Source organism: Accipiter gentilis, chromosome 14 (genome assembly GCF_929443795.1).
Source record: "Accipiter gentilis chromosome 14, bAccGen1.1, whole genome shotgun sequence".
NCBI lineage: Eukaryota > Metazoa > Chordata > Aves > Accipitriformes > Accipitridae > Astur > Astur gentilis.
The window spans coordinates 9,508,853-9,534,195 of NC_064893.1; the positions used below are offsets into that span (position 1 = coordinate 9,508,853).

Consider the following 25,343-nt stretch of genomic DNA (forward strand, 5'->3'; position numbering starts at 1 on the left):
CAAGGTGAACCTTGGCTGGTACCAGAAAAGGGAATTATAGTGGCGGCACATCTGGTCCAGCTGTTCCCACCTGCCAGCAGTGTCCCGGTGGCTGCGGTTGGTCAGAGCAACCTGACAACTTTACTAAATGATGGCTGGAATCAGACCAAGACGTGAGGCATTTTCGCCCCTCCTTTCTCCGTGTCGCACACGTGCACTTCTGCTGTGACGAGGCACAAATCTGAACACGGGCCACAGGCTTCCTAAAATTAGAAAACTGAAATGTTATAGGGGCTCTTCCAGATACTTGATTTTCTGCTCAGAATTGGAGAGTCATGCACCGCCTCCCTGCTAGGTGACTGGGGCAGGCAGGAAGACATGGCTGTGCATGGACGTGGATGGGCACTTTGGGAATATATCTTTTCACCATGGGATAAACGCTACGCAATATGATATCTCCAATCCTCGTGATCAAACAATAAGGCCTCCTGGAAATCACTTGTTGATTGTAGAGTAAAAACTTCCTGAGCGTCTTGCCAAGAGCAAAAGCAGTCCCCTGAGGACCTTCATCTCCTGTTTCAACAGGGAGGTGGAAAGGGAGAACGAGGTTACAGAGACCTAAATTCAGTTCTTTGCAAAAAAAGTCTGTATTTTTACATTTGTTTTCTGTATGAGGTATTGCTTTTGCAAGGCAGATTTTATTTTTTTTTATTTGACACAGGGCAAATACACTGAAAATGTTAATGTAAGAAATACTGGAGGATTCCTCTCATTTAGCCAGCACAGTTTGCTTGGTAATCTAAATGCAGAATGCCCAGAAACTAGCCAAAAATATTTGCAAAGCTGTGAGATACTGTACTGTTACCAGGCTTCACACAACTGAGAAATGGCGACCTGACCGTAGGCAGTCTCGCAGCTCTCGAACTTAAAAAACCAAGCTAAACAAACTCCAGCCGCAAACCCAGCAAGCCAGGATTAGGCACTCGTGGAAGACAGGGATTTCTGATTGTATTCCATCTCACCAAAGACTCACCGCCGCCCCTGTACAAACCTACACCGCATTACGGCAATGCCCAACATCAGCACATTACAGGCATGCCTACAAAGATGCGCACACGGTAGTCCTACACTGGAACAAGTCTGGCATCCTGGCTGTGAAGCATCCCTGTGTGTAGGTAGGATGAACTATACCTAACATCGTATAGTGACGTGTCCCGCTGTACCACACACGCGTCCTACTTACGTACCTATAAACTACCCACCTGATTTCTAGTTGCTAAAGATAAGTGACATAAAAAAGAAGAGCAGGGGGACCCCTCCCCCAGCCTCCCCTGCAGTAAGTCTCAGGGGTTGTTCCATCCTTTTCTTTTGGTTCACAGGTGCCTCGCTTCGTCGCCAAAGTGAAACGGGCCCTTGTTGAACAGAGCGAGTGCAGTTGATGATAACGTGACGTTAAACCGACTGAGCAGGGGTAGACATGAGGGTGCTTGTCGCTAGTTAAAATCTGCTGGGTTTGGGGCAACGTGCCTTGGCCGGGTGGTGAAGCCAAAGTGCAGAGAAATCCAGAAGCTGCAGGAGGGCCGAGGGAGCGTTCGAGGCTCTGCGGCAGTGAAAGGCTGGCTCGGCTTGGCTCGGCCATGGCCCTGCTGGCTCCTCCAAAGTTTGGGCTTTGCTAACTTTAGGTAACGTCTTGCTGCAGGAGACTCTGCCTGGAGCAAGCACAGGTGCGAGCGGCCAATGTATTTGTAAAGTACATCTAGATACCTGTGGGCATACGGGCAGGAAATCATCCGGGTGCCAGCGCAGAAAACACCGCTGGTATTTTAACACGTACGTTGCACTGAATCCCCGTCCCGCTGTCCCTGTAAACAGCATTGTGCTTTTCATCTGCCACATTTGCAGCAGCAGCAGCAGGGAGATTTCCCCTGAAATGGGATTGCTGACCCAGCGGCCGCCCAGACAATGTGACGGGCGCTCCCGGGCAGCACAAAGCCCCCCTTCCAGAAAGCCGTCGCACAAAGCCGAAACCCCACGGCGAGCCCCAACCTGCTGGGCTCGGCACATCCCTCCCGCCAGTGCGGGCCGAGGCGGCCAGGCTGAGCGGCAACGCTCGGCGGGCTGGAGCAGCAGCATGCCCTTGCCGAGGCGCCGGTCGTCCTTCTTGGGGCAGCAGCCCTCTTCCACCGCGGCCGAGGGCTCGGGACCGCCCGGCCGCCGCGTGAGCGTCGGGGGCGGAGGGAGCCTGTCGAGACCCCCCGGCGTCTACGTGGGCACCGTCCCCACCGGCGGCGTGAGCAGCTTGGGCACCCGGGTGTCCCGCAGAGCCCTGGGCATCAGCAGCGTCTTCCTCCAGGGCCTGCGCAGCTCCTCCGCCGCCGTGCCCCTGGCCCCGGGGCTGGAGAAGGGCAGGGGCCTCTCCTACGAGAGCCTGAACGGCTGCTTGGTGGAGTACATCGAGAAGGTGCGAGCTCTGGAGCAGGTCAACCAGGAGCTGGAGGAGCACATCAGAGTCTACCTGGACAAGAAGGCGGCCAGCGTGGGCAGCTGGGGAGCGCTGCGGGAGAACTGGGAGGCGATTTACCACCAGGTGAGGGCCGGAGCGCTGTCGGCAGCGAGAGGGGGGACGGGGGGAGCTTCACGAGTCATCGGCAACCCTGAGCGGCGAGGGTTGATGCTGGTGATGAACGCTGCCTGATTTCAAGGCGCGGCGCGCTGGATGGAGGGTTTTAAATCCATCTTCATGATAATTAGCATTATCATTTCACAGTGTGTTGTGGAAAATGCCTATTAAGCAGGAGAATTGCCTCAGGCATCCTGCGCGTGGGGGTGACTCAAATGCACCCCGAGGCGCGATAGTCTCGGCTGATTAAAATGGGTGATTTTTATTTTTTTTTCTTTTCTTTTTTTTTTGTTGTTTTTAGCTGTGGTTATTACACTGAGCATCAAAATTATTAAAAGAAAACTGCTAGGACTGAATTAGTTTATCCCTCAACATGATATCATTACAAGCACGTTGTGGTTTTGTTTTTATTTAATTAGCAATTCAGATTTTTACTTTATTCCCTCGTTTGCTTACTCACATTTTCAAAAGCTCTATTTATTTAAAAATAATAATTACATGGCTACAAATGAGTGACTCCTTTCCTTCCCTCTGTCACCACCCCACCACCCTGTACTCCCACCTTCTCGGTACGGCGCAGGCTGCGGCTTCTCCGGCAAAGTGTTTATTGTGGGGGTGCAAAATGGTGTTTGCATTGACCTCACGGACAAGAAACAGTTGGTTCTGCTGACCAGTAAGACTTTGCAGGCCGATGCCCTGCTTGCAGTGAACACCAGGCTCTGTCCCCTGAGGTCTCGGCGCACCTCGCGAGTCCCGGCTTCCCGACTCCCAGCCAGCGGGAGCGGACAGGAGCCCCAGGAGCCGGAGCCCAGCATCTTGCACATTTCTTCCCAGCGGCACTTGTGCAGGTGCAGAAAATGCCGCCGGCGGGTCTTCAGAAAGCCCGAAAGGCAGCTTTAAGTTCCCCGGGACAATTCTGTCTTTTGCCTTGGGCTGGCCAGAGTTTTACTCTGGTGTAGGAAAGAGGGGGCATTTTTACTGTGCGCTGCATTTTTAGGCAGGTCTTCACCCAGACCCCTCCAAATGTTGCCTGAACCCTGAATGTTGCGGCAAAAGCTGTTGTACAAAGATCACGTCAGCAGAAATGTGCAGTTAAGCACCAACTTTTGAAGTTGTTATCTTTTTGTGTTGGTAAATGACATTGCTGCCACTAAGCCTAAAAAGCAGGGACCAGCTGCTGAAGGCACTGGGTGCTCTGACTCTGGGGTGCTTACAAAAAGCCATACCCTCGGACCTACCATCTCGCTGAGGTAGATGGAGACTTTGAAGTGAGATGGGGGGTTAAAGCTTTGCAGCCGCCATCCCCTGTTTTCCAGACGAGTGTCCCCTTTTGCGGTTGCAGACCTCACCCGTAAAACCTAACAGGGCTTATGGTAAAGACCAAAAAAGTAGGACCGTGGTAGATACTTTAGGAAGGACTGTTTGATTTTTCTTTATACAAAACCCCAACACTGCAGTGCAGATGTTACCTACTCAAGTAATAATTTTTCATCCAAATTGCTTTCCTTCTAACCTTCCTTTATATTGTCATCCTGCCACCTTGCCTCTACCTCCCTTTCTTATGAGTAAAGAAGAGCAGCCCATAATGAAATCTAGCTTGAATATTGGGCTTTTCCTATATAAAACCAGAAAAATAAAGCTATGTGGTAATAGCATTTGCAAGTATCATAGAAAATCAGAGAAAAATATTAGCATCATCCATATCTATTTAACCATTAAAACACATTAGAGAATAGATAAAGTTTTCCAAATTACTTCAGTTAAATCAATAAAAGAGGCATCACTTAGTGGGTTTTGACTTTCTCATATATAATCTGAGCTGTTAGGTACAATTCTGGCTAATAGGTTTCTTCGCTTTTTTATATTAAGCATCTAACCAAAAATGAAAGTAGGACCTCACCCAGCACAAACACCGATTAAGTCACGCATCCTGGAGCTAATTGGCAGAAGTATGCCGGCATCAACACCGAAACTGTCACATTTATTAAAACAACATCAAAATCAGTTGCTGCAGAAACGGCTGCAATCACACAAAGTCAGTACCCTCCTGCCATGACATGTCCCAGTTGGAAAAGTAAAAGGTGTTCTGGAGCGAGGCGTAACAGAAATGAGAGATACCTGGCAGATACATTTCTAGATGTAATTTTTTAAAAATATATTTATATTTTCTGTAGACGTCCTCATCTGCCTTAACATGACATATCCTTTTTTCAGCCTCCTGCAAAATCTGAGGATTCATTTTGATTCCTGGCCAGCCCCGTGCATTCAGCCAGGAGGGATGCCCAGCAGCTGTAAAACCCCTTGGTGCCATTCACATGAAGCAGCTGTGAAAGTTTTGGGGCAGAAAGCCACTTGAGCAGCCACCTGGTTTAATGCAAATGCCCATGATAGGAACAGTTTTTGAACAAGAAGAAGCAAATTAAAATACACAGTTTGGGGGCGGGGGGAGGCGGGGGGGGGGGGGGGGGATTAAACAGGAGACCCTTCCTCTTGCCCTGCTAGTGAGAAGACAAAGATTCGGCCACATAGGAGTCTCCTGGTCCCCAAATCAGGAATGTGACAGGCCCATCTCTGCAGTGGGGTAGAAGAGAGTCCAGCGGACCTGAGGTCCCATTTCCCTCCTGCTTTTCCTGGGATGTGCTCCAGCAGCCCAAATTTCAGGTAGTTGTCCTCCCAGCAACAACAACTGGGTGCCAGCCTTTTGCCCAAACACAAAGCTAGGGGGAAAAAAGTGACAACAAGTGCCTTGAGGATACGAGTGGAGGGTACCTCTGGGGAAAAAAACCACTCATGTTTCATTGCAGTTGTTGGACCTACGACTGCAGCAGGGGATCACTGACAGAAGCTGAATGGTGGGAAGACGCTACCCAGCTCACAGCCTTAATTATCTGCCTGGGGAGCTGGTTTTTAGCAGAGCAGGTGGGCACACACTAATTGGGGCAGGCGCAAAATGGGAGGATTTTTGCAGGAAATGAGGGAAATGAGGAATCCTTGTGGAGAGGAATTCCTGTGACAGAAGTACACATTCATCTCATTTTACCCTAGGCATACTCCTTTTCTCCAGGCTTCATCCCAGTCTTCTTGTGGAAAATTCTCTCTCTAGTCAAATGTGTCTCTTCTACAGACCAAGAGGTTGTTTGTAAAGGCAATTACTCCCAGGGAGCAGGGCAGCACCTGGGAAAAGTGGACGCTTGAAATAATCTCAGAGAGTTTAGAGAGAGGAGAGGGTAGCTCAGCCTCTGTGACCGTTCAATTACGGCTGCGTGGGAGACACAGAGATTTATTTTGTCTATGAGATGGCACATAGTGCAGTTCAGATCACAGGAGTAAACACAAAAGCAGAAGAAGGAATCAACATCCTGCACCAATTTTACCACTGCTGTGACTCCTGTGCATGGTTGGGAGCATATGAAAGATCACCAGAGTTTTTCTTTAGAGATACTTTTATTTGCACCGGCCTTACTGTCAGCATTTACTCAGTGTTAGTATTATGCCTGGAGAATATACAGGACTGAGACCCTGAGGAATTGCCGCATTTGGACTCATACCCAGTAATTTATTTGCTGCGGGGCCAGGAGAGCCGCTGAGTATTCCCTGTAACACACTCTGACGGAGCACAGTGCGTGATCAGTGTCTGCAACTGGGTGAAATAGCATTCTGCTGCTATATGAGGGCACAACAAATTCCTGCAAAATGGCACAGAGCTTGGTCAACCACCGTACAGAGGATGGCAATAAATTAGTTTTAATTATGTTCTCTCAGCCACCTCCAACAGCGTAACCTTGGACTACCTTCACATACAGCTGTGAGGTGGGGTGAGATTTCTCCTTGTGCTTAGGCTACATTACAGTTTTTATGGATTGTTTCTGTAGGAGGTATCTCCTGCTTTGAGAACAAGGCATTCTTTGATGCAGTCCCATTCACTTATAAAGCATTCGATGTACAGATGAAGTCGTGCTTTCCTGGATGCAGCAGGAATCGGCAAAGGACCCATCAATGTTCCCAGCCTCTCTCCAGGTATTACCTTTCCCAAGGGGATGCAACAAATGCCATTCTTGCTGCCTTTGAGTTTTCCTTCCTCAGGAAAGCATGACCAAAAGCGTTACGAGTTTACTGCTTGGCACCCAAGCAGCAGGCGCTGGGTTCCATGCTTTGAGCTGGCTTTAGCTGTGAATTGCAATGTGTTGGAGGCAATGGGCTGACATCAACCATTTCTTTCTCTGTGCGGAAGGAAAGACTAGACCAGCATCTTCTGGTCTTTCTCCATGGAGGCATCATTTGCTTTAACTGAAGTGAACTTAAAAGCCAGATAATTTTCCATTACATGAATAATTAAACCATGAGATTCATTATCACAGGCCACACCTGAGGCCACAAATTTAGCAGCATTCACAAAGGATTTAGGCATTTGTAAGAGTAGCAAAACTGTACAAAGCTATCGATAAAGCATAGCTAAGAACTTGAAAGGCGTAGTAAATCTTGCAGTGCCAAACTTGATCAGATCTCCGTTAAAAATCAAAAGTAGCCAGTCACCAGGGATAAGTTGTCCTTGTAAGTGCCTGTATCACATCCCACTTTATCGAGGCCGGACTCTGCAAAGTCCCTTGAAGCAGCTGGTTTTCCTTGCTGCCAGTCATAACCCAGTAAACGGGCTAGTACGTTGATGCAGATTTTGATAAGATTTTTTTCTGCTAAAAATTAAAATGGTGTTTTCACGTCCATAAAATCACAGTGAAATCAAAGACAATTGTTGCTGCTTTCTAGTTAAGATGTTTTATACCACAAATATTCAGTGTTAATTCAAGAGCTGAAAAAAAAATCCTGTTCGAAAGGTGTATGGGTGTCACAGGTGCGCAGGTTGAAAGACAATATGTGACTTAAAGGAGTTATTATTAGTAATAATATTTGCATTTTGATAACACTTCCCATCTTCACTGTTTAAATGCCACATGAGCATCAGTGAATTAAGCCTCCCAGAAGCCCTGCGAGTCAGGACAGCATTGCCTTCTGCTTTACAAGCAGAGGAGGCAATATCTGAGTGCTTGTGGCATCGCGAGCCCTCTCGTTTCCAATGCACATGAAGAAGAGTGTTTCCTAAACTGCTGTATCATGCGTTTTAGTACATGTGTCAGCAAAGTGGCTATGAATCCGCCTCACTAATGCTGCATGTTTGCACCCAGCTGTTGATTATTAGGAGAATTAAAGCAAACAAAAGAGCCACTAGATGGAAGTCTTACATCTCTTCTCCTCAAGCCTAGAAAAGGGCTTTCATAGCTCATGCAAATCAGAGAGAAGTTTTCAGGAAACCTGGTTTCTACGTAGAAGCTACCAGGTAATTATTTAACCTTCAGGTTTGCTGTTGGATGTAAAGCGCACACAGCTCATTTCCAGGAGAGCTGCAAGGCTAGTGCCTGCTGGCTCCCACTGCAACACTCATCCCTGAAGCCTTCCGAACATCAGATTTTTTTATACCGTTTTTACTTGCACGGCACGGTTCAGGTTTGTGTGCAGTTTTGGAAAGCCTCAGACTTTGTCACTGAATGTCCGGCATTAGCTGCCAGTCCGTGAAGAGGGGGTCAGGTATTAACCGAGTCCTCAGGAGTACCAGGGCTCTGTGGGGCACGTAAGAAGCCACCTCAAATGCTTCAATAAAGGCACAAGATTACTACTGAAAAGCACTTTTAAAACCCGGGTTTCCACTGCATAGAGGCAGAAATCCAGGCAGCAGAAAATCACCAGCTATTCCCTGCTTCTCCTTTCAATGCAGCCCAAAAGCCATTTTACGCTGGATTCAGCCTCTAAACTTAGCCATTAACATACCTCTGAGTGACACTGTGCAGCTCACAGGACTTAGTGTTACTTTTCCTCGTGGGATCTTCCCAATTCCCTTAAAGACATTCATTTTCATCAGACTTTAGGTCAGATATTGGAACCGCATGGGCTCACTGCCGGCGTCAAATGGGCTTGTTTTGACAGGGCAGGGAAAATCACAGGGCAGCACTTCTGCTCCCTGATTTGAGTCAGGAAAAAAAATAAAAGCTTCTCTGAAGATCCACACATGTATCAGTTGGCAGGACGACAAAACAACTTCTGCAGGAAAAAAGAAAAGGGGAAAAAAAAAAAAAAAAAGAAGAAAAAAACCCCAAACAACCAAAAATTCAGAGTTTGGGGCAAAGAACTGCCTCTACCTCCATACTGCTGCCATGTAAAAACTAAATGTCTTTTCTCCATCTTTCAGGAGAAACTCAGGTCTCCTGGTGCAAGGGGACCTGAGGGCTGCAGAGCAGCATGTCCCCAAAGTCCCGGCTCTGCAGAAGGGACAACCCAGGGGCTGAGGATTTAGGCCAGTGCTGGTAAAGTGGGGTTGCAAAAAAGCAGGGAGAAGGAAATAAGGGGTTGAACAATGAAGAAGAGCCAGTTCTGCGTGCAAGAGAGGACATTAAAGAGGTACCCTCTCTTTGCCCACACCTACGGCTTTCCTAACATCTCGGACTCCTGTGCATTCGCTGCGCTCTCAGATTTTCTCATGCCAAAACTGGGATTTTTTACCCCGTGGCAGTATTCACAGGACCTCTCTCCTTTGTCTAGGTGCTATTTTCATGAAATGTGTTGGAACTGCATGTCTCTGAGATGGCCTATCCCTCTATCATATCAGTTGGAATTGGCCAAGAAGTCCCAGTTATTAAAGAAAAATTCATGCGATGGCATGCACTCTGTTTCCTTTGGAAGCCAAGCCCCAAGCTTGCACTGGCAGGAACGGAGATCCAGCCCCAGGCTTCCAGCCACAGCCACCTTCCCTCTTTGCTCCTAACAGTAGGTGAGAAGTAAGCAAACCACTTATGTTTTTAACTCTCACGCCTCCTCAGACTTAAAAGACGCAGAGTGCTTTTAACTTCATGATCCACTATGGACTTCTCAGTGCAGGGAATAGGTTATTCCTCCAGATCTCTCCTTATCAGATGCCTTCACATATTTCATGTTTGTTTGTTCAAGCATCTATAAGACATTGGGAGAAGTAAGCCGCTTTTCGTGAGGATGAGTGTTAATTTCCACATAGAAATGCTTCAGCCTTGCATGGCCACCTCCACCCCATCCCCAAGCAGCAGGCCAAGGAGCAGATAGGACCGTTCTAAGGCAACAATCCCACTTGCGGGACTTGAGATAACTTGTCCGGACAAAGCCTCAATGCCTCCACATTGCATGGCCTGTTTCACCTCCGGGGAGCAGAGTGCTTCGGGGGATTTGCAATCTCATTTAGTGGCAGACTTAATTATCTAAAGAAAGATTTCTGCTTCAAGAACTCTCCTGGCCCGCTTAAAAAGCTGCTCTTACTCACGTGGTGGTTTAGTTTCAACTGCAAATCTCCTGAAAAAGACCAAAGAGGAGTTCAGCTTAGCTCCTCCAGAGTGGCAGCATGGACCCCGGTGTGGCTGGAGGCCCCAGACGGTTATTTGCAGAGATGATCGCTCTAATCCTGGTACCGAATTCAGCGTATCTTCGGTCACCTCCATAGCTCCATGCACGTGTGAGTCCAGGGCAGGCAGTGGTCGTCTTTTACCTTTCTATCATTTTTTATAACCCTTTTGAATCAGAACAAGCTGCCATGTCACAAGCCTTTCAGGTTTGCTCACCCCTCAAGTGCCTCCTGGGCATTAAAGATCCGCCCCCCCCCCCCCCCCCAAGCCCTAGCAATGATACCACAGTCTTATTTGCACAATCTTTCCAAAGCATTTCACATTCGGTATAATAATCTTTGAAGACTGCCTGCTTCTCAGGTCTCATATCTATCGCAAGAGCTTACAGGATCCCATCAGAGAAGAAAAACGACGCTCTGGGAGCTGAGGACGGCTCGCAGGCGACATGAGCAACAAGTATTCCTTGGCTCACTGAAGAGGACGACCCTGAAGAGGACTGCTGATATGGGAAGTAGAATAGGAACTGCATAAGTGCTACTTAAACTGTATCTAGAAAATATAAGCGGGACTTAAATGATGAACATACCTTGCGCACGGTAACAAATTTTGCCCCTTGCGACCAGCTGACGATCAGAATAAATGTGTTTCCACACGAAGATGAAAGCTTAGGAGCAATGAACAGTTTGATGACAAATTACAGCCTATTTGCAGAGAATTTGTGAATTTATATGTACAAACTTAATTGATTAAATTATCTGGAATGAGTCACTTGAACAGCCCTAGGCTAAAGGATTATTTTCAGAATCAAAGCTATACATCTGCTTAAGGCACGTGTATGGCGCACATAGCTAATATGCTGAAGCTCTTCATTGCTTGAGCTCTGTTGTCTCTTTCTCCTAGGTGGGCGAAGCAGTCCTTGAAAATGCTCGTCTTATGCTGCACACCGAGAACATTCAAGCCTGTGCTGAAGACTTTAAAGACAGGTAGTCTCGTGGTGGCACCTAGCTGGCCACGTTCTTTGAAACTTTGCCTTGGCAAACGCTTACTCTATAGGGGAGTAATGCCTAGTGAGTAGAACAGGCTCATTCTTTTAAGTTGAATATTCAACCACCTGACTTGGGAGGGGGTTGGTAACAGTAAAATAATTACGATGCTAACAATATTTTGGAAGATTTTGAAGATCTATAGTAACAAAAATGTGCACTAGCAAAATTACTTAAGCTATTCTTTGCTAGACGAACATTGAACTCTTACTGAGAGATCAGTATTCATTCAAATTTGAGTTGACATTTTATAAAGGCAAACTTCCATGTGGTTTTTAGTTTTAATTTTCAGTGTACCACACAAGTGGTTTTGGAAGTAACAATCGTTCTGCTGCAGCAGCTGGAAAGGTAAAACTGCACCACGACAAACTTCAGCGTGGAAATGTTAGATAAGAAAACAGAAATGGGCTGCACTGATTTTCTTTGTCTTTACTGAGAGAAATGAGTAGTAAAAGATGATCTTAAATACTGGCAAGCAAACTACTTTTTTAACATCTTTCTGTTTGCAAAGCTCTTTAAATTTTACTCAGGAGATGTGATCCTTCTAGCTTTTACTCATTAATGGACTCATTCATTTACGGGTAGTTTTTTGCAGAACCTGACACACAAACTGTATTTCAAACTAATTGATTTTTATTTGCTATGATTTTTATCATCCCTTAAATTTCTGTTTCTCTCTCTGGTATTATTTTATTTATTCATATCAAAAAGTGTGTTAATCATGTTCTTAGGTTTGCCTTTTATTTCAGAAAGGTACAATTCTGAGATACTAATTTTATGGCTTTACGTCCAACAAGCCATGCTCATATTTTAAGTAGTTTTAAAAAAATATTTTTTAAAAGTGTCAGCTGACTTGGACAAGCAGTCTGCATAACAAAAACAATGTCAAATCAATCCACTGACTGCATAGTAAAAGCTCCTCATTCTCACTGGGACCAGCTGCCACTTTCCCAAGCTGTTGAACTCCCAGCAATGGAGGTGACTCTCAAGGGGCAGAGTGCAGGACTTGTTTATGAAGCTGGCTCCTGTTTAACCTGCCAACTCCCTTGTCTGACCTCCCTGGCCACCAGGTCCCCAGGTTGGATGGGTTTGACACAAAAGCCTCCCACCCGAGGAGATTCACCATGCAACTCAGCCGCATTTTCAGTGGAAAGCCTAAATTGAAAAGGTACAGACAAGAGCGATGCAGCAAAGCAGTGCTGTGGAATAGTTACTGCCTGCCACAATTTTACCTACCGTTGCAGCCACGGTTTAGAAACGAGCCATTTTCTGTAACAGCAATTCTAGTTGACAAACCAAGCACTCAGATTTCCTCTTTATTTTGATACTACTGGGATTTGGCCTTAAGGAGGGGCTGGGACCCTGGAACATAGACCAGGCTTCCATCAGCGTGTCCGTTAATAAAAATCATGCTCGATGCACTTGTGTTTTCTTTAACCATTGCTCTGAAAAGTTTTTATGTAAATGAATGAGGAGTTATTCTCATTGTACAGCCAAGCAAACAGATCAAAAGGCCCCCCCATAGTGATACTGTATATAAATACCAGATCTAGCATGAGACCGCGTGCCTCTCCATGCTTATTCAGGAATCCCATCAGGCTGATCACCACCACAGCGCAGACTGCTAACTTGGCTGGTTTTATTACACTCGGAGGTAATGACAGGGTACTTCAGGCAGTTCAATTCAAGTACAGTGAGACAAGGTGAGAGCAAAGTATCTCTTCTGTGTTTCTGTGCATCTGTCTGGGACACATGAGGTAATTAGCACAATGGTGTCATTTAAAAAAAAAATGCAGGTGTTTCTTGCTGAGCTGTGCTGTATTAAGGTTTAGTTTGGGTTTTTTTTCTTTGCAGGTATGAAAATGAGCAGCCATTCAGAAAAGCAGTGGAAGATGAAATTAATTCCCTGTATAAAGTGATTGATGATGCTAATTTAACTAAAATGGATCTGGAGAGTCAGATAGAGAGCATGAAAGAAGAACTAACTCTGCTGTCAAAGAATCACGAAGAAGTAAGTCCAGACTCGGGACACTGCAAAGCCCGTGTGTGCCTGTTTCATCTGGCTGGTATCGTACATCTAGCGCAAAGCAAGCACTAAAAGCCTCCGCCTGCCATGTCTGGCTGGAGGAATTCTCCTGAAACCCCCTCCTATTTCTCCCTTCTCTGTTAACTTAAAGCGCTAACCTGTGAGGCGTGATCAAATTACTTACATTTAAGCTTTAACTCTTTCTCATCTGATAAATATGACATGGAAGAGATGTCGTCACTTCATTTCTTGCCAGACACCGCATGATGGTGTTGGGGTTGCACAGTCACATATATGGGCATCTCAACAGTGAGGTCTGATTCTCAGACAGAGGTGTAAAGAGAAAACGCATGTGCAGCTCCGGGCCTGCCACACTAATGCTGAGCATTAACCAGGTTCTTCCAAAAATACCCTGCTTGGCTTACCAAGCTGCACAGTTCACAAAACCGAGTCTCTCCTGAACACCACCACCACTGTAGCAAGCCACAGGCACAGGCAGCTAGAAGGGAAGCCAATTACTAGCCAATTTTGCAACACTTCCCCTCTTTCTCGTTACATTCACCAGCACTACTTGCATGAAGATGGTTTATTCCCTTCAGCAGGATCAGACCCAAATCAGCACCTTTACTGATGGGGGCTCGAATACGGAGCTACTACTAATCCCACATTAGGCACAGCAAGCAATTGTGCTGATGCCTCAAAGGTAAAGCAGAGTTTGAATTGAGATGGCCCACAGAAGTGAGGCACTATCCTACCTTACATTTCTTACGTGTTATTTCTCCAACCACAGGATTTCAGCAACATTGGCAGGCATAGGGAGACTTGGCTTGCCAAGCTGAGGTTGCTTCATCCCCTCCCTGCTGTCATGAATCTAATCCCAAGGCTGGCATTTTGCAGAAAACCGTCAGTGGCTTTAGCACCACTGCACAGCATGAGAAAGATGGAAGTCCTTTTAGATAAGAGGGAAAACAGAAAATTGACAGGAATACACAAGATCCCCTTTAAATCTCTGGGTATTGCAACGATTGCTGTGAAACCAGAAAAGCTGGCACTGATGCTGTTCTCTGCCCATCTATACGGCATAAGGAGAACAACTCCTTTCCAACAGCCTCTCTCGCTCTGCATTTAGCCAGTGAAGAGCCCTTGCAGGGTGGAAGGATGCTCCTTTCTTTACCCATTGGGAGTACCTGAGCACTCGCAGAACCACCTCAGCACAGATCTGGTTTTCTCATGGCAGCAGCATCAGGGGAAGCTGCTCAAGAGAAGCCACAGAATAAAGGCTGGAAGCAACTATTGCAATTACTCCAGCTGAGCTCTGGCACAATAAAGTCCCAAGGACTTCCCTGAACTAATTCAAACCTTTCTTTCCTCCAGTGCCCCCACACAGAAATCCATGTCGAGTCCTTTTGAAGCTTTTGCGCACTTGGAGTAGGCACATTTTGAGGCTTTCATTCTTGCAGGTTCAGAAATCACGTAATTCCCATCCACTCCCAGTATCGTCACTCTCAGGGGTCATTGCTTACACACACAATTCCCAGATGCTTTTACACTACTTTTATTGCTTAGGCCAACAGCACATATAAACAGTTTGATGTAAAAGGATTGTGGTGCCAGACAGTTCAGATACATGCACAAATCTCATTTATTCATGTGTTCCTGGACACAATGTACAACCAATGGGCTACCTCTAAGTGTGCAATTCTGGACACACTAACTCTCTACTGCTTACATGTTTTTGGAGCCCATGTATGTAAAGAAGGAACAGAGTGCTGTCACAGAGAAGGAGAGTGCTCTTCATCTAACAACATGCACACGCATACAAGCACACATGTGGCTCACGCAAGCTGCGAGGCTGCAGAGCTCCTGCTCTTTTGCACACCTCCTTGTCTCTCCCAGTGGATCCATGCCGACGTTACTGCATGGTGCAGCACAGAGGGAAGAGCAGGGTTTGATTTGGTGTAAGCTGTTCGTTCCTTGACCCAAAGTCCACACTGCAGCTTTACTGGCAATATAGCTGTGGTGGCTTCGGGTCCCGGGTGCGCAGCGTGTCAAGCTCTGACTGCTGGAGAAACTTGCCACTGCGGGAGGGCTGCTCCAGGCAGTGCCTTGGTGCAGGGCCTCAGTCTCCTTCCACCAAGGGGAAAACCACTTCCAGTACCCCAGATCTGCAGCAAGACTCCTCTCGCAGAAGCAAGGCAAATCCACGTCTGAAAAAGAAACCTTCCAGTGCACTAAATCATTAATGTAGAGTCACCTTTCGGGACCAAATTTAATTCCTCTCACAGTGTTTGTGGCACTGAAAGAGCTCTTCCTTGAGCCTCTCTGAAGCTCCCATTCAATTGTCCAGTTCACCTTCTTTTATGTCTGTTATTTTTGTTCAAGGATGTGAAGGTATTATACAAGCAGCTTGCTGGATCTCAGGTGGAGGAACTTGATGTTCCCCTGGGAAGTGGCCTGGACGACATACTGGAAAAAATCAGAATCCACTGGGAGAGAGACATTGAAAAGAATCGCGCTGAGACAGGTGCCCTGCTCCGTACCAAGGTAAGCACTCTATAACCCACTCCAACATTACAGGATTTGAAAAAAACCACAAAATCTGTCTGATACTCTGCAGTAACTTTGAGGGTTGGGTGTTTGGGTTTTTCTTGCAACAAAAACAGATGGTAAAAATCTAAAGGATTTTGGTCTAAGTCCATGGGGAAATACACTTATAAATATCAGTGGCTTTCTTGGGATGCAGAGTTAAGCAGCAGTGGAAACAGCCCTGCTGATATCACAGGTATCTGTGGGAGCCTTCTAAGGGCTCTGAAATGTTGGCTAAGAAAAACAAATGTAATCAGTTGATACCTTCTGTGTAGGATAAGCCACAGTTGTTATACCCTTCTCACTAGGGCCGTTCCTCCACTGAACGATTTATAGGAGTCTATAAATCAAAAGGACAAAACACATTGCTCTACACTAATTATGCAGCTACAGACTCCTTGCGGGTTTCTCCTTGAAATCGTTTCCTTTGGCAGCAGTGGGAAAACTGGATATTAACTTAGAAATGAAAAGTGATGATAATAACCATTCCCTTTAAAATGGGGAATGGCTATTGTGTCCTTTCCCAATGCTGAGTCCGAAACAGCCTTTTGATGCAGCTTTTTCTCTGTCATGAAGGATCACTTATTTTCCAAAGTGGCTGGCTGAAGTAAGTATTTTTGCAGACCTGAAGCATTAAGTTCAGTGGACAATCCTATATGTTAGTAGCCATTTCATTCCAAGTTGGCTAGTACAGCAGAGCATGGCACAGCAAATCATAACTTCAGCTGTGTTATAGAAATATTTAGCAAAAATAGCACCCCCGCCCCCGTTCCATGGTACAGAGCTGCCATGAGAAGAGTAGGGGGTAGTGAAGGCAAACAGCAAGAAAAAGAGCAAGAAATATGTTTGCAAAGATATATGCAAGCCCTGAGTAGGTGTTTATTTTGAAAATAAAGAAGAAAAATCCTGTGACAACAGCTAGGCAATGTACAAGAAGCTAACCAGAGGAGTTTATCCCAGAGGTCCCATCAAGTTTGTGAGCGTGCCAAACTGTTTACTAAGCAAGGTTTTCATAAGGCTGGTCTGTGGGGGCCTGATCTTCAGCTGATACAGCCCAAAGAAAGTCAGTGACACAGCAATAAACTATATGAGCCTGGAGAGTGCCTGCATACAAAGCATATGCAGCCGTGGAAAGCCGGAGCATCCTCAGTAGACTCCTAAGCTTTTCTCAGAAAATCTCTTCCTGGCCCACTGCCAGGTTTCAGCAAAACGAGCATGACTCTGATGGCACCAAATTCTTCAGTGTCCTCACTTTCCTGTCCTGTTCGTTCTGCCTCCTCCTGCGCGAACACACCCTCACAACTTTTTTCTTCCTGTTTCTTTCATACCTTCACTGTCTGGTCTTTCAGCTGCTCAGAGGTATCATTTGGGGAGAAAACCACCAGCTCATACTAGACTGATCGTTGGATCCCACTATCATATCTGATACCTAACCCCTCCCTACTTGGCCATCTTAGTCTAAGCTCTTACTAGTTTAAGCTGTTCCTGCTTTGGTTTGTTTTTTTAACAGGAGGAGGAATCAGAATATCACAGATTTCTGGAAAGATCAGTTCTGGTTCTGAGCAGGTTCCGGTATGACATTCTAGGGGGGTTTGTCCCCAGATACACCTCTCATTACACCCAGATGATGCAGTTTTGTATCTCATACAGTTTTGTATCATCTCACACAGGTCTATTCCGATTATTACTATTTATACAGATAACAAGAGTTCAGCTTTTTTTCCAACTAAGCTTGTGGACTTACGTCATCTTATGTGGCTAAGTTGCACCACTTAGTTATCCACACTCTGAAAAATTTGCCCTTACTCTTTCGTGACATCAGAGGAGGAAGAGCCCTTCCTTTCTCTCCTTTGCTCTTCATTACTAGTTTCTTCAGTCTCTCTCCGTGAGGTTTTCCTGGGTCCCTAGTATTTTAATTTCCTTTCTCTGTACCCACTTTCTGGCATAGCTGTGACCAGGTGAGCCCAAGGTATTTCAACTGGTGGCCTAGCACTGACTTAGATGTCAGGGCAGCATTTTTGTTATTTTTCTGACTAATTCCCTTGCCTCATTTGCTTTGTCTTCTGACTAGACTTGCAGTCTTGGCTAGATTTTTTCATGGATATTCAGGCACCAAAACATACGGATTTACATTCATACCTAACGGGGTTTCACATGGGACTTTTTTAGATGAGTAATTAACCTCAAAACTCGAGTCCGTTGGTTTGACCTCTGCACTTTTTGTCCATAATGCTCAAAACCTTTCCCTGAATTGACACAAGTGATTTAAACCCTTGTAAGGCATGCGAGCTGTTTAATGTTTTCCACTGACAAATGCTTTACTTAATGATGTGGTGCTGTTCACTCACATAGTTTGATTCCACACATCCACCCCTGCTCATGGCTAGTCTGTATTGTGTTCTGCCATTCCTAAATCCTTCTCGTTCATGATTCATCCCCATGGCAGTAAAACTTGAGACATCAAGCTGTTAAGCTTCCGCCATAATGGAACTAGACTTTAATCCTCCTCTTCATGTCCTGTCTCTTGACCAGCTGTTGATGGCGATGCTCTGCCCAGAGGAGACGATTACACAGCTTCCTCTGACGTCCCCTATGCTAGATCTTGCACAAGGTTTTGAAAAGTCTTGTGAATTATGTAAATTGTTTCTCCCTTCTTTGCTACTTTGCTAACACGTTCCCAGAACTCTTAAGAGCTTATCAAAGCCACTTTCCTTCTGCAGCTATCATGCTGATCAGACCCTGGATGTTGGTGTACTACCCCAATCATCCTTTAATTATCTTGATTCCATGCAAAACAGACTAATGAGAGATTCTGCACTCTTGCACAATGCCTGGCTCAGAGCTGTACAAGCCAGAGCTGCTCAAGCTGTGCTTGAAGTCCACACAAAATGATAGAGATTCTGGAGGATGATTTCATCTCCCCCCTCCGTTAATCCAGCTGTTTGTGGACACCACAATTCAGTATAGCCTTTCCCTTCTGGAGCATCTCTGGAATGGGAAGAGCAGAGCCCGCAGAAAACATAAATTGCCTAGTGAAGAGGGCACAAAGCCTACGCCTGCACTTCTCTACAGAAGGAACCCCAAAGCTGAGGCCAAGTGTCATGCCCAGCAGCACCCTCCACAGGGACTCTTGGGGCGACTCAGGTGGTAATCCTAGGAGGATGGGGAAACATTGTGTGTACCAAAAGCTTTTGAGCTCATTCAGTATGTGCTTACTTGCTGTGTCCTCCTCAGTATTTAGGGTCTGATGTGGCCACCTCCATCCACTCCATCTGCCTGTTCCATCATTCACATCACTAATGTTGGGTAATTGTGACAACTTAGGGTAACTCCTGGATGAGTTTCAGCATCACCTGTGGTGAGGGCAAGTTGGATGTATACATAGCATTTGGGCCACCAGCAGGGTAAATGTGAATGAGAGATGCCAGGCTTCAGGCAATGGGTGTAGGCTATAACTATAGATGCAAAGGCACCCTCTCTGCCCTATGCATCTTTTTAAAAAGAGGCATTCACAGTCCTTGTACCATAATAACGTGCAGACTACACTCTTAACGCAACTTACGAGATACACATTACTCCAGAGTGGCAGGTCCATGAGCACTAGGCTGGGTTCACCAGGACTAGTGAGGTGGGATTATGTCTCTCTGAAGATCAAGGCCCTATAAAGTACTTCTGAAAAATACAGGCTCCGTGCAATTTGCTGGAAAGGAGGGTTTTGACATTTGGATTGAATTTCAGCCCTCTGCAACACAGGTTCCTAAATCCTAAGTTCTGTTTGAGACTTAACTGGCACTTAAATGACCTTTTGCTCCTGAGATGATTTCATTCGCAATGACCAAGGTGTGAGGTTCACATGATGGTACCAAAAAAAAAATTATAGAAATAATTTCTGGTGCATGGTCCCAGATTCTTTTTAAGTTTAATCTTACTTTTAAAATGAAAGAACGCATAATGAGAAAAACAGGACAGGGTCAAGATGAATTTTCGGAGTGGAATGGAAGTATTTTGCATAGTTTAACTTTAGCATCAACCAGAAGAAATGTAGGTTTTGACTGAAGAACTGTATTTGCTAGAGAGCCCAGAGCGCTGGATTGAAAACCTTGATCTCAGCCTTCATTAAAAGTATAGAAATTTTATTTTTACTAAGGTACCTTCTCCTTCACCTATTTTCAAGGAGCCTGAACTAAACACATATAAAAACCCACAAGCAACAAGACCAGGAAATTGCATGAGAATATCTTAATTCAATTAACAGAAGTTATTTTTCTGACCTCTGTGATATGACTTGCTCTCTGACTCATAGAATCCAATGTGAAAAATCATGCTGTGAATAGTTCCAAAATCCAATAGACTAAGTGAAAACACTTAACTTCTAAAAAAATATAGTAGAGCTACAAAATGAAAAATTACAGCAACATTTTCTTTTTATACATAATTTTAAACGTACTAGTTTGAATGCTGAACAGCTTTTGTTGACATAGCTAAAATATATACGCTTATCTGTACAAGCCACTTTACAGTAAATGCATAGAAATATGATAATTTTGACACTAAGAAATATCCAGAATTGTTCAACTGAGGGATTTAATATACAAGAATCAAACTTAAAGTCAGAATTGCCACAAACTGTGAAAATATTAAGTGTCAGTTTGGTATGTAAGGAAACAAAAACATCATTTGAGCAGGCTGAGATGACAGTCGCAACCTTTTACCAGCAACAGGCTGAAACGACGGCTGCCGTGCGAACCCAGGAGGAAGAGCTGGTGGAGGGCCTGAGAACCGAGTTCCATGAAACTGCCTGCAAAATACAGAGCTTGCAAGCAGAAACTGAATCTCTGAGAACCTTGGTAAGTAACACTGGGTTTTCAATGGCTATATTTGGTGCAAATTCAACATGCCTTCTGAGGAAAACATTCCCATCTTGGGATGCAGACTTTAGAATAAATCCCATTTTCCAGCAGATACTGTTTCCAGACATTTCTGGGCTCTTCTTGATTGATGTGGTGCACCTATGTACCACACATGTACCACATTTGACAACAGGGGCCCAAATTGCAATCTTCAGTGACTTCATACTCAATGATAATTTCACCGAGATTGCTGGGTGGGTAGTACTTAAGCATACTCAATAGAGATATTGGCCAAACCTGAATAAAAAATCACTATGAAGCACATGAAAACTGACTGGTTTAATGTCTGCTGTCCTGCCCTTACAGAAGAGGGGTCTGGAGAACTCTTTATACGACGCCAAGCACTGGCACGACATCGAACTGCAGAACCTAGGCTCTGTCATTTCCAAGCTGGAGGCAGAGATGGGAGAAATCAAAGTAGAAACCGAGCAGCAGCAGCGGGATCGTGAAAATCTGCTGACCAGCAAACAACAGCTGGAGAAAGACATTGCTGCATATCACTGCCTTCTGGATGGAGAACAAAGCAGGTACTTGTCCTTAAAAGCAAGTGTGCCACAAGGATGGCGAACATGTGCTCCCCGGGAAGGGCTTGTGAGGTTGCTGGAAGCAGGAAGACTAGGGTGGTTCTCGTGTTTCATAAGGCTGGGTGGCAGAAGGCGAGGTTTGGAGAAGCTGACAAAGGGGAAGAATACCCCAAATCCAGTCATGCAGAGATTCCCGATGCATTGGGGACGGGTGGTTTCCAGCACTGCTGAGCAAGAACGAGGTTTAGGAATACAACAGTAGGTCTATGAGTTTCACTTCCATGGAGATTTGAGGTGTGAGATTAAAAAGCCGCTACAGCATCTGGGGGCTACAGTAGTGGCTGCAAAGGAGCTGTGGTGGTGTTTCTTGCCTGGGGTGCATTATGCCTTCCCTCTTCCTCCTACTACACAGTCCAAATATTAAAGCTGTGATCCTGGGGAAGCTCCATTACTAAGAACACAAGTTCTCCCCGAAGTCCAAGGGCTCATAACATTTGTCCTCTGGGAATAACCTGTGAACGCCTTTACAGTGGCTGGGTTGTTTGGTTGGGCTTTTTTAAGATCCTTAATCACCATCAGCCATGGAACCTCTGAGAATCTGATCCACAGATTACGACTTACTCTTCTGCTCAGGTCAGGGAGGATTTTTTTTATAATTGGATCCTTCTGAAGTGGATGAGATTTCACCAGCTGAACTGAGCATAGTACTTGGTTCAGCAATTTTCCTATTTGTAGTAGTGACCAATTTTTTAAATTTTTTTTTTTTTACTTTCAGCTGATTATGAAACTTCCAGCCTACAGAAGACCATTGCCATTAAAGCAAAAGAAGATGTCACTGCCAATTATATTCGTGGGAGCTGAAAACCCATCAAAGCAGCCTGCTTTATTCAGTTTGATTCAACAATCGAAGTAGGTTGTAGCTTGAACAACTTTATTAGACCCTCCTCATGCAATTGCTTTGCTTACAGATTTCAATTTACTCATGTTGTTAAAATTATAATAAAAATAAAGAATATCAGGGTTCTCGTTTGACTTTTTTTTTCATTCCAGTATTTTTCATGATAGCTGAAGGGGGTTGGGTTAAGAACATAGGCCCGCTATGTTCCATAAGCCCATAGGCTTCCACTTCCCAGCAAGTACACTCTTTATAGTACAAATACATCAAGACTGAACTACCCCTCCACTGTGCACACAGCATCCACGTGGAAATGGCAAGCACTCTGGTGTGTCACAAGACCATCAGCTCACTGGGGTGAAATCTAATTCGAGTAACACTGAAGCAGTTCAAGTGTGCTGTTAACTCCATGAGATTAGTTCCGCAATAGGTAAACCAGCATAAGCACTAATGCAAGCATCCCAGCGGTACTTTTAATAAACACGTTTTTAACTCTAGACTAAACTTCTGGAAAAGTTGAAGGTGCAGGAAAGCAACAGCAGTTCTGTCTGCAGTCCAGGTCACATCCCTTTACTGTATACTGAGAGTCCTAGCCGGGGTGTCAGCTTGTGCAAATGTGGTACTTTTTGTTATATGGGTATATTTTTATATTTGTTTTTATATGCTTGGCTTGCTTTTGATATCAACACCCCTTAATGCAGGTTGGCCAAACTTCTTTTGAACAGGCATCCGCATAGCATCAACATGTGAGTGACCCTAGGTAGTTTCTCTTGTTTTGGTGTTATCATGATGAAAAAGATTTGTCATCTTTCACTTCTGACTTCCTTTTATATTTTAGATATTGATATCCTCACTGTATTGCATTTGCAGTATGGTCACATAAAGTGCCAAGATGGATCCTGCATTTTCACAAGAACGTAATGAACCGTGATCCCTATCACATAAAATCTTAGGTAGATGGCAGGCTTTCCTTCGCAAGTCCCTGCACAGGAACGAAGCTGGCCATACGTGTGTTTGTTGGATCAGGACTTTACAGTCCCAACAGTTACAGAGGGTGACAACACAGTTCATTAAGTGGACTCCAAAGACTACTGAGAAATGGCGTATGTTAGAGAACATAATGGCATACAGCATATATGAGAGGTATTCTGCAGATATCTTGATTTTTAATTGAAACAGTTTTAATGACTGATAAAATCAAATACACTCTGGATCCACTATACTTGATTCACCAGTGAATAACAGGAATCAGCACACAAGGGTTGTCAGGCCTTTCCCTGCACATTCCCCCACACATGGAAAATCCTTCCCGATACAGTTACTTGACAAACAATTCCTCATTTAATCTCTGCAAAAAGGCCATTTGACATGTACCACCTACAAGATTTGGTCAAAATATTACTGGATTAAGAGGTTACCCAACAACAACCAAAAATAAAGGCAGATGATGACAGATTCCCCTTTTTTCTCACAGAATGCAGGCTCCTCAGAGCAGCGATAACACCTTCTTACATATCAGTGCAGAACTTATCAAGCTGAGACTCCATCAAGAATAGTGATGTTGAGAGACAATGTGCATAAACGGTGGTACAAGCGATGAGATGGCACAGACCCTCAGGCTGTTGTTAACTAGATGCTAGCTAGGAACGGTCACTTTTTGACTAATGTCTCTAATGTGAAACATAACCTCCCCCTCACTCCTGACACATAAGACACAACACTTTCTCTAAGATTTCAGCAAGAAGAGGGAATTTACAAATGATTTGTGTATTTCTTCATAGCAGCCCCCTGATAAGTTTTCAGGTGTTCTTTCTCTCTCACGTGTGCCGTAATTATAGACAGCAGCTTCTATAAAGAATCAAATTAATCGTACAGCACAAAAATATACAGCGCGACACCAGATCTCTTCATTATTTTCTAGTGATGCTTCAGGTATGAAAAAACACTGCTGGCTATCCCACTGTGAAACTGTTCTTTATAAATGTCACTGACAGATAAACCTGGTGAAATTATGAGTCTACAATCATACTGTGATGTGAAAGGAAGGATTTTTTAAAGATTCTTATATGCCATTCCAAGTTCTTGTTCCAGCAAAACCTGGATTGTAAGTTCAAAAGATCCAGCATATTTCATAAAAACTAGATTAGATTCCTACTGAGATGTTTATTCATTGGAATGGAAATAGTTTCTTGCAAAATCATCAAGGTAATCCAGTACAGGGAAACGGCTGGAAAAGAAGGAAGCATCTAAGCATAAATAATGACTTTCCAGTAGCTTTTCTCTCTATCCCTAGCAAAGACCAAAAGCCACTAAAAGATTATTTTTGCAAATAGCTCATCAGAAGTCAAATGTAACACATCTGGCCCTTCTAAAACAAAGTGCCTTCCTACTAACCGTCTTGTGAAGAAATCTCTACTTTTACACAGATTGCCACTAGCTACCTAGCTAGCTGCGAAGCCCCTCCAGCATGCCTTGCCAACCTGAACGCTACCTAAGCGTTAATGGTCTTCACCATCCCAGCAAGATGGGAGATTGAGACCATGAAAGACTAATGGCTTTCACGACTATTTGTCAGTGCTAAGGTTCATAAACTGATGTATCTTTATATTTATCCTCTAGTTTAGCAGTTGCTATATTAAATACATGTTAACACGTTTCCAACTGGTTTTCCTAAGAAAACCAAAACCAGATTTTATTATCTCCTACTACAGTATGTATCTCACACCTGTATTTCCACGTAGGCATTTGTAACATTTGCTGTTAGGAGGACTCAGGATGCAGTCAGAGGGTACAGAAAACACAATCTAACAGCCAGCTGCTGCATAAAAGGGTATTTCTACTCCCCCTCACTTGCTATGCCCTCCCATCACCCTGTTTTGTGTTAGCACCAACACCTGTCTGATGTCTCAGGAGACAGTTCAGGAAGCAAAATCAGCAGAAGATTAGCCCTGAAAAATGTAGGGAAACTTTCCTGCCACTCAGCTCCCTGAATCAGGCCACTGCAGGGTCAGACACGTACCAGTAGCAGCACAGGGACGGAGTGGGGAGAGACTAGTCAGGGCTGTAAAACACAGCCGCCCCCCTTGGCAACAGCTAGTCACTAGGTTGGATTAGCAGTACTGTCAAACCACATGCACACTTCATCTTCCTCCTCAGCCAGGTGCAGCCTCTTCTGCACAGCTTGAACACATGCTGCTGCATCCTCAGGGGAAGCAGAGGGTGCCAGCCTCATGCCAGCCCATGCTTCATTTCAGATTTCACACCAAGTAGCAGCATACCCCACCAGCTAGGAACTGGTACTCTGGCCTATCATCCTACTGTTTACATTTTAGCATAAGCATTAAT

At 44.9% G+C, this 25,343-nt stretch overlaps 1 protein-coding gene across 1 annotated transcript; it reads left to right on the forward strand.

Moving 5' to 3' along the window:
• The first annotated feature begins 2,110 nt into the window (after positions 1 to 2,110).
• BFSP2 (beaded filament structural protein 2) lies at positions 2,111 to 21,988 on the forward strand. Its single transcript, XM_049816975.1, has 6 exons — positions 2,111 to 2,566; positions 10,915 to 10,997; positions 12,912 to 13,068; positions 15,466 to 15,627; positions 20,385 to 20,516; positions 20,886 to 21,988. The coding sequence occupies exons 1-6, from the start codon at positions 2,111 to 2,113 to the stop codon at positions 21,363 to 21,365; spliced, it is 1,470 nt and encodes a 489-aa protein (XP_049672932.1). The 3' UTR covers positions 21,366 to 21,988.
• The last annotated feature ends 3,355 nt before the right edge of the window (positions 21,989 to 25,343 follow it).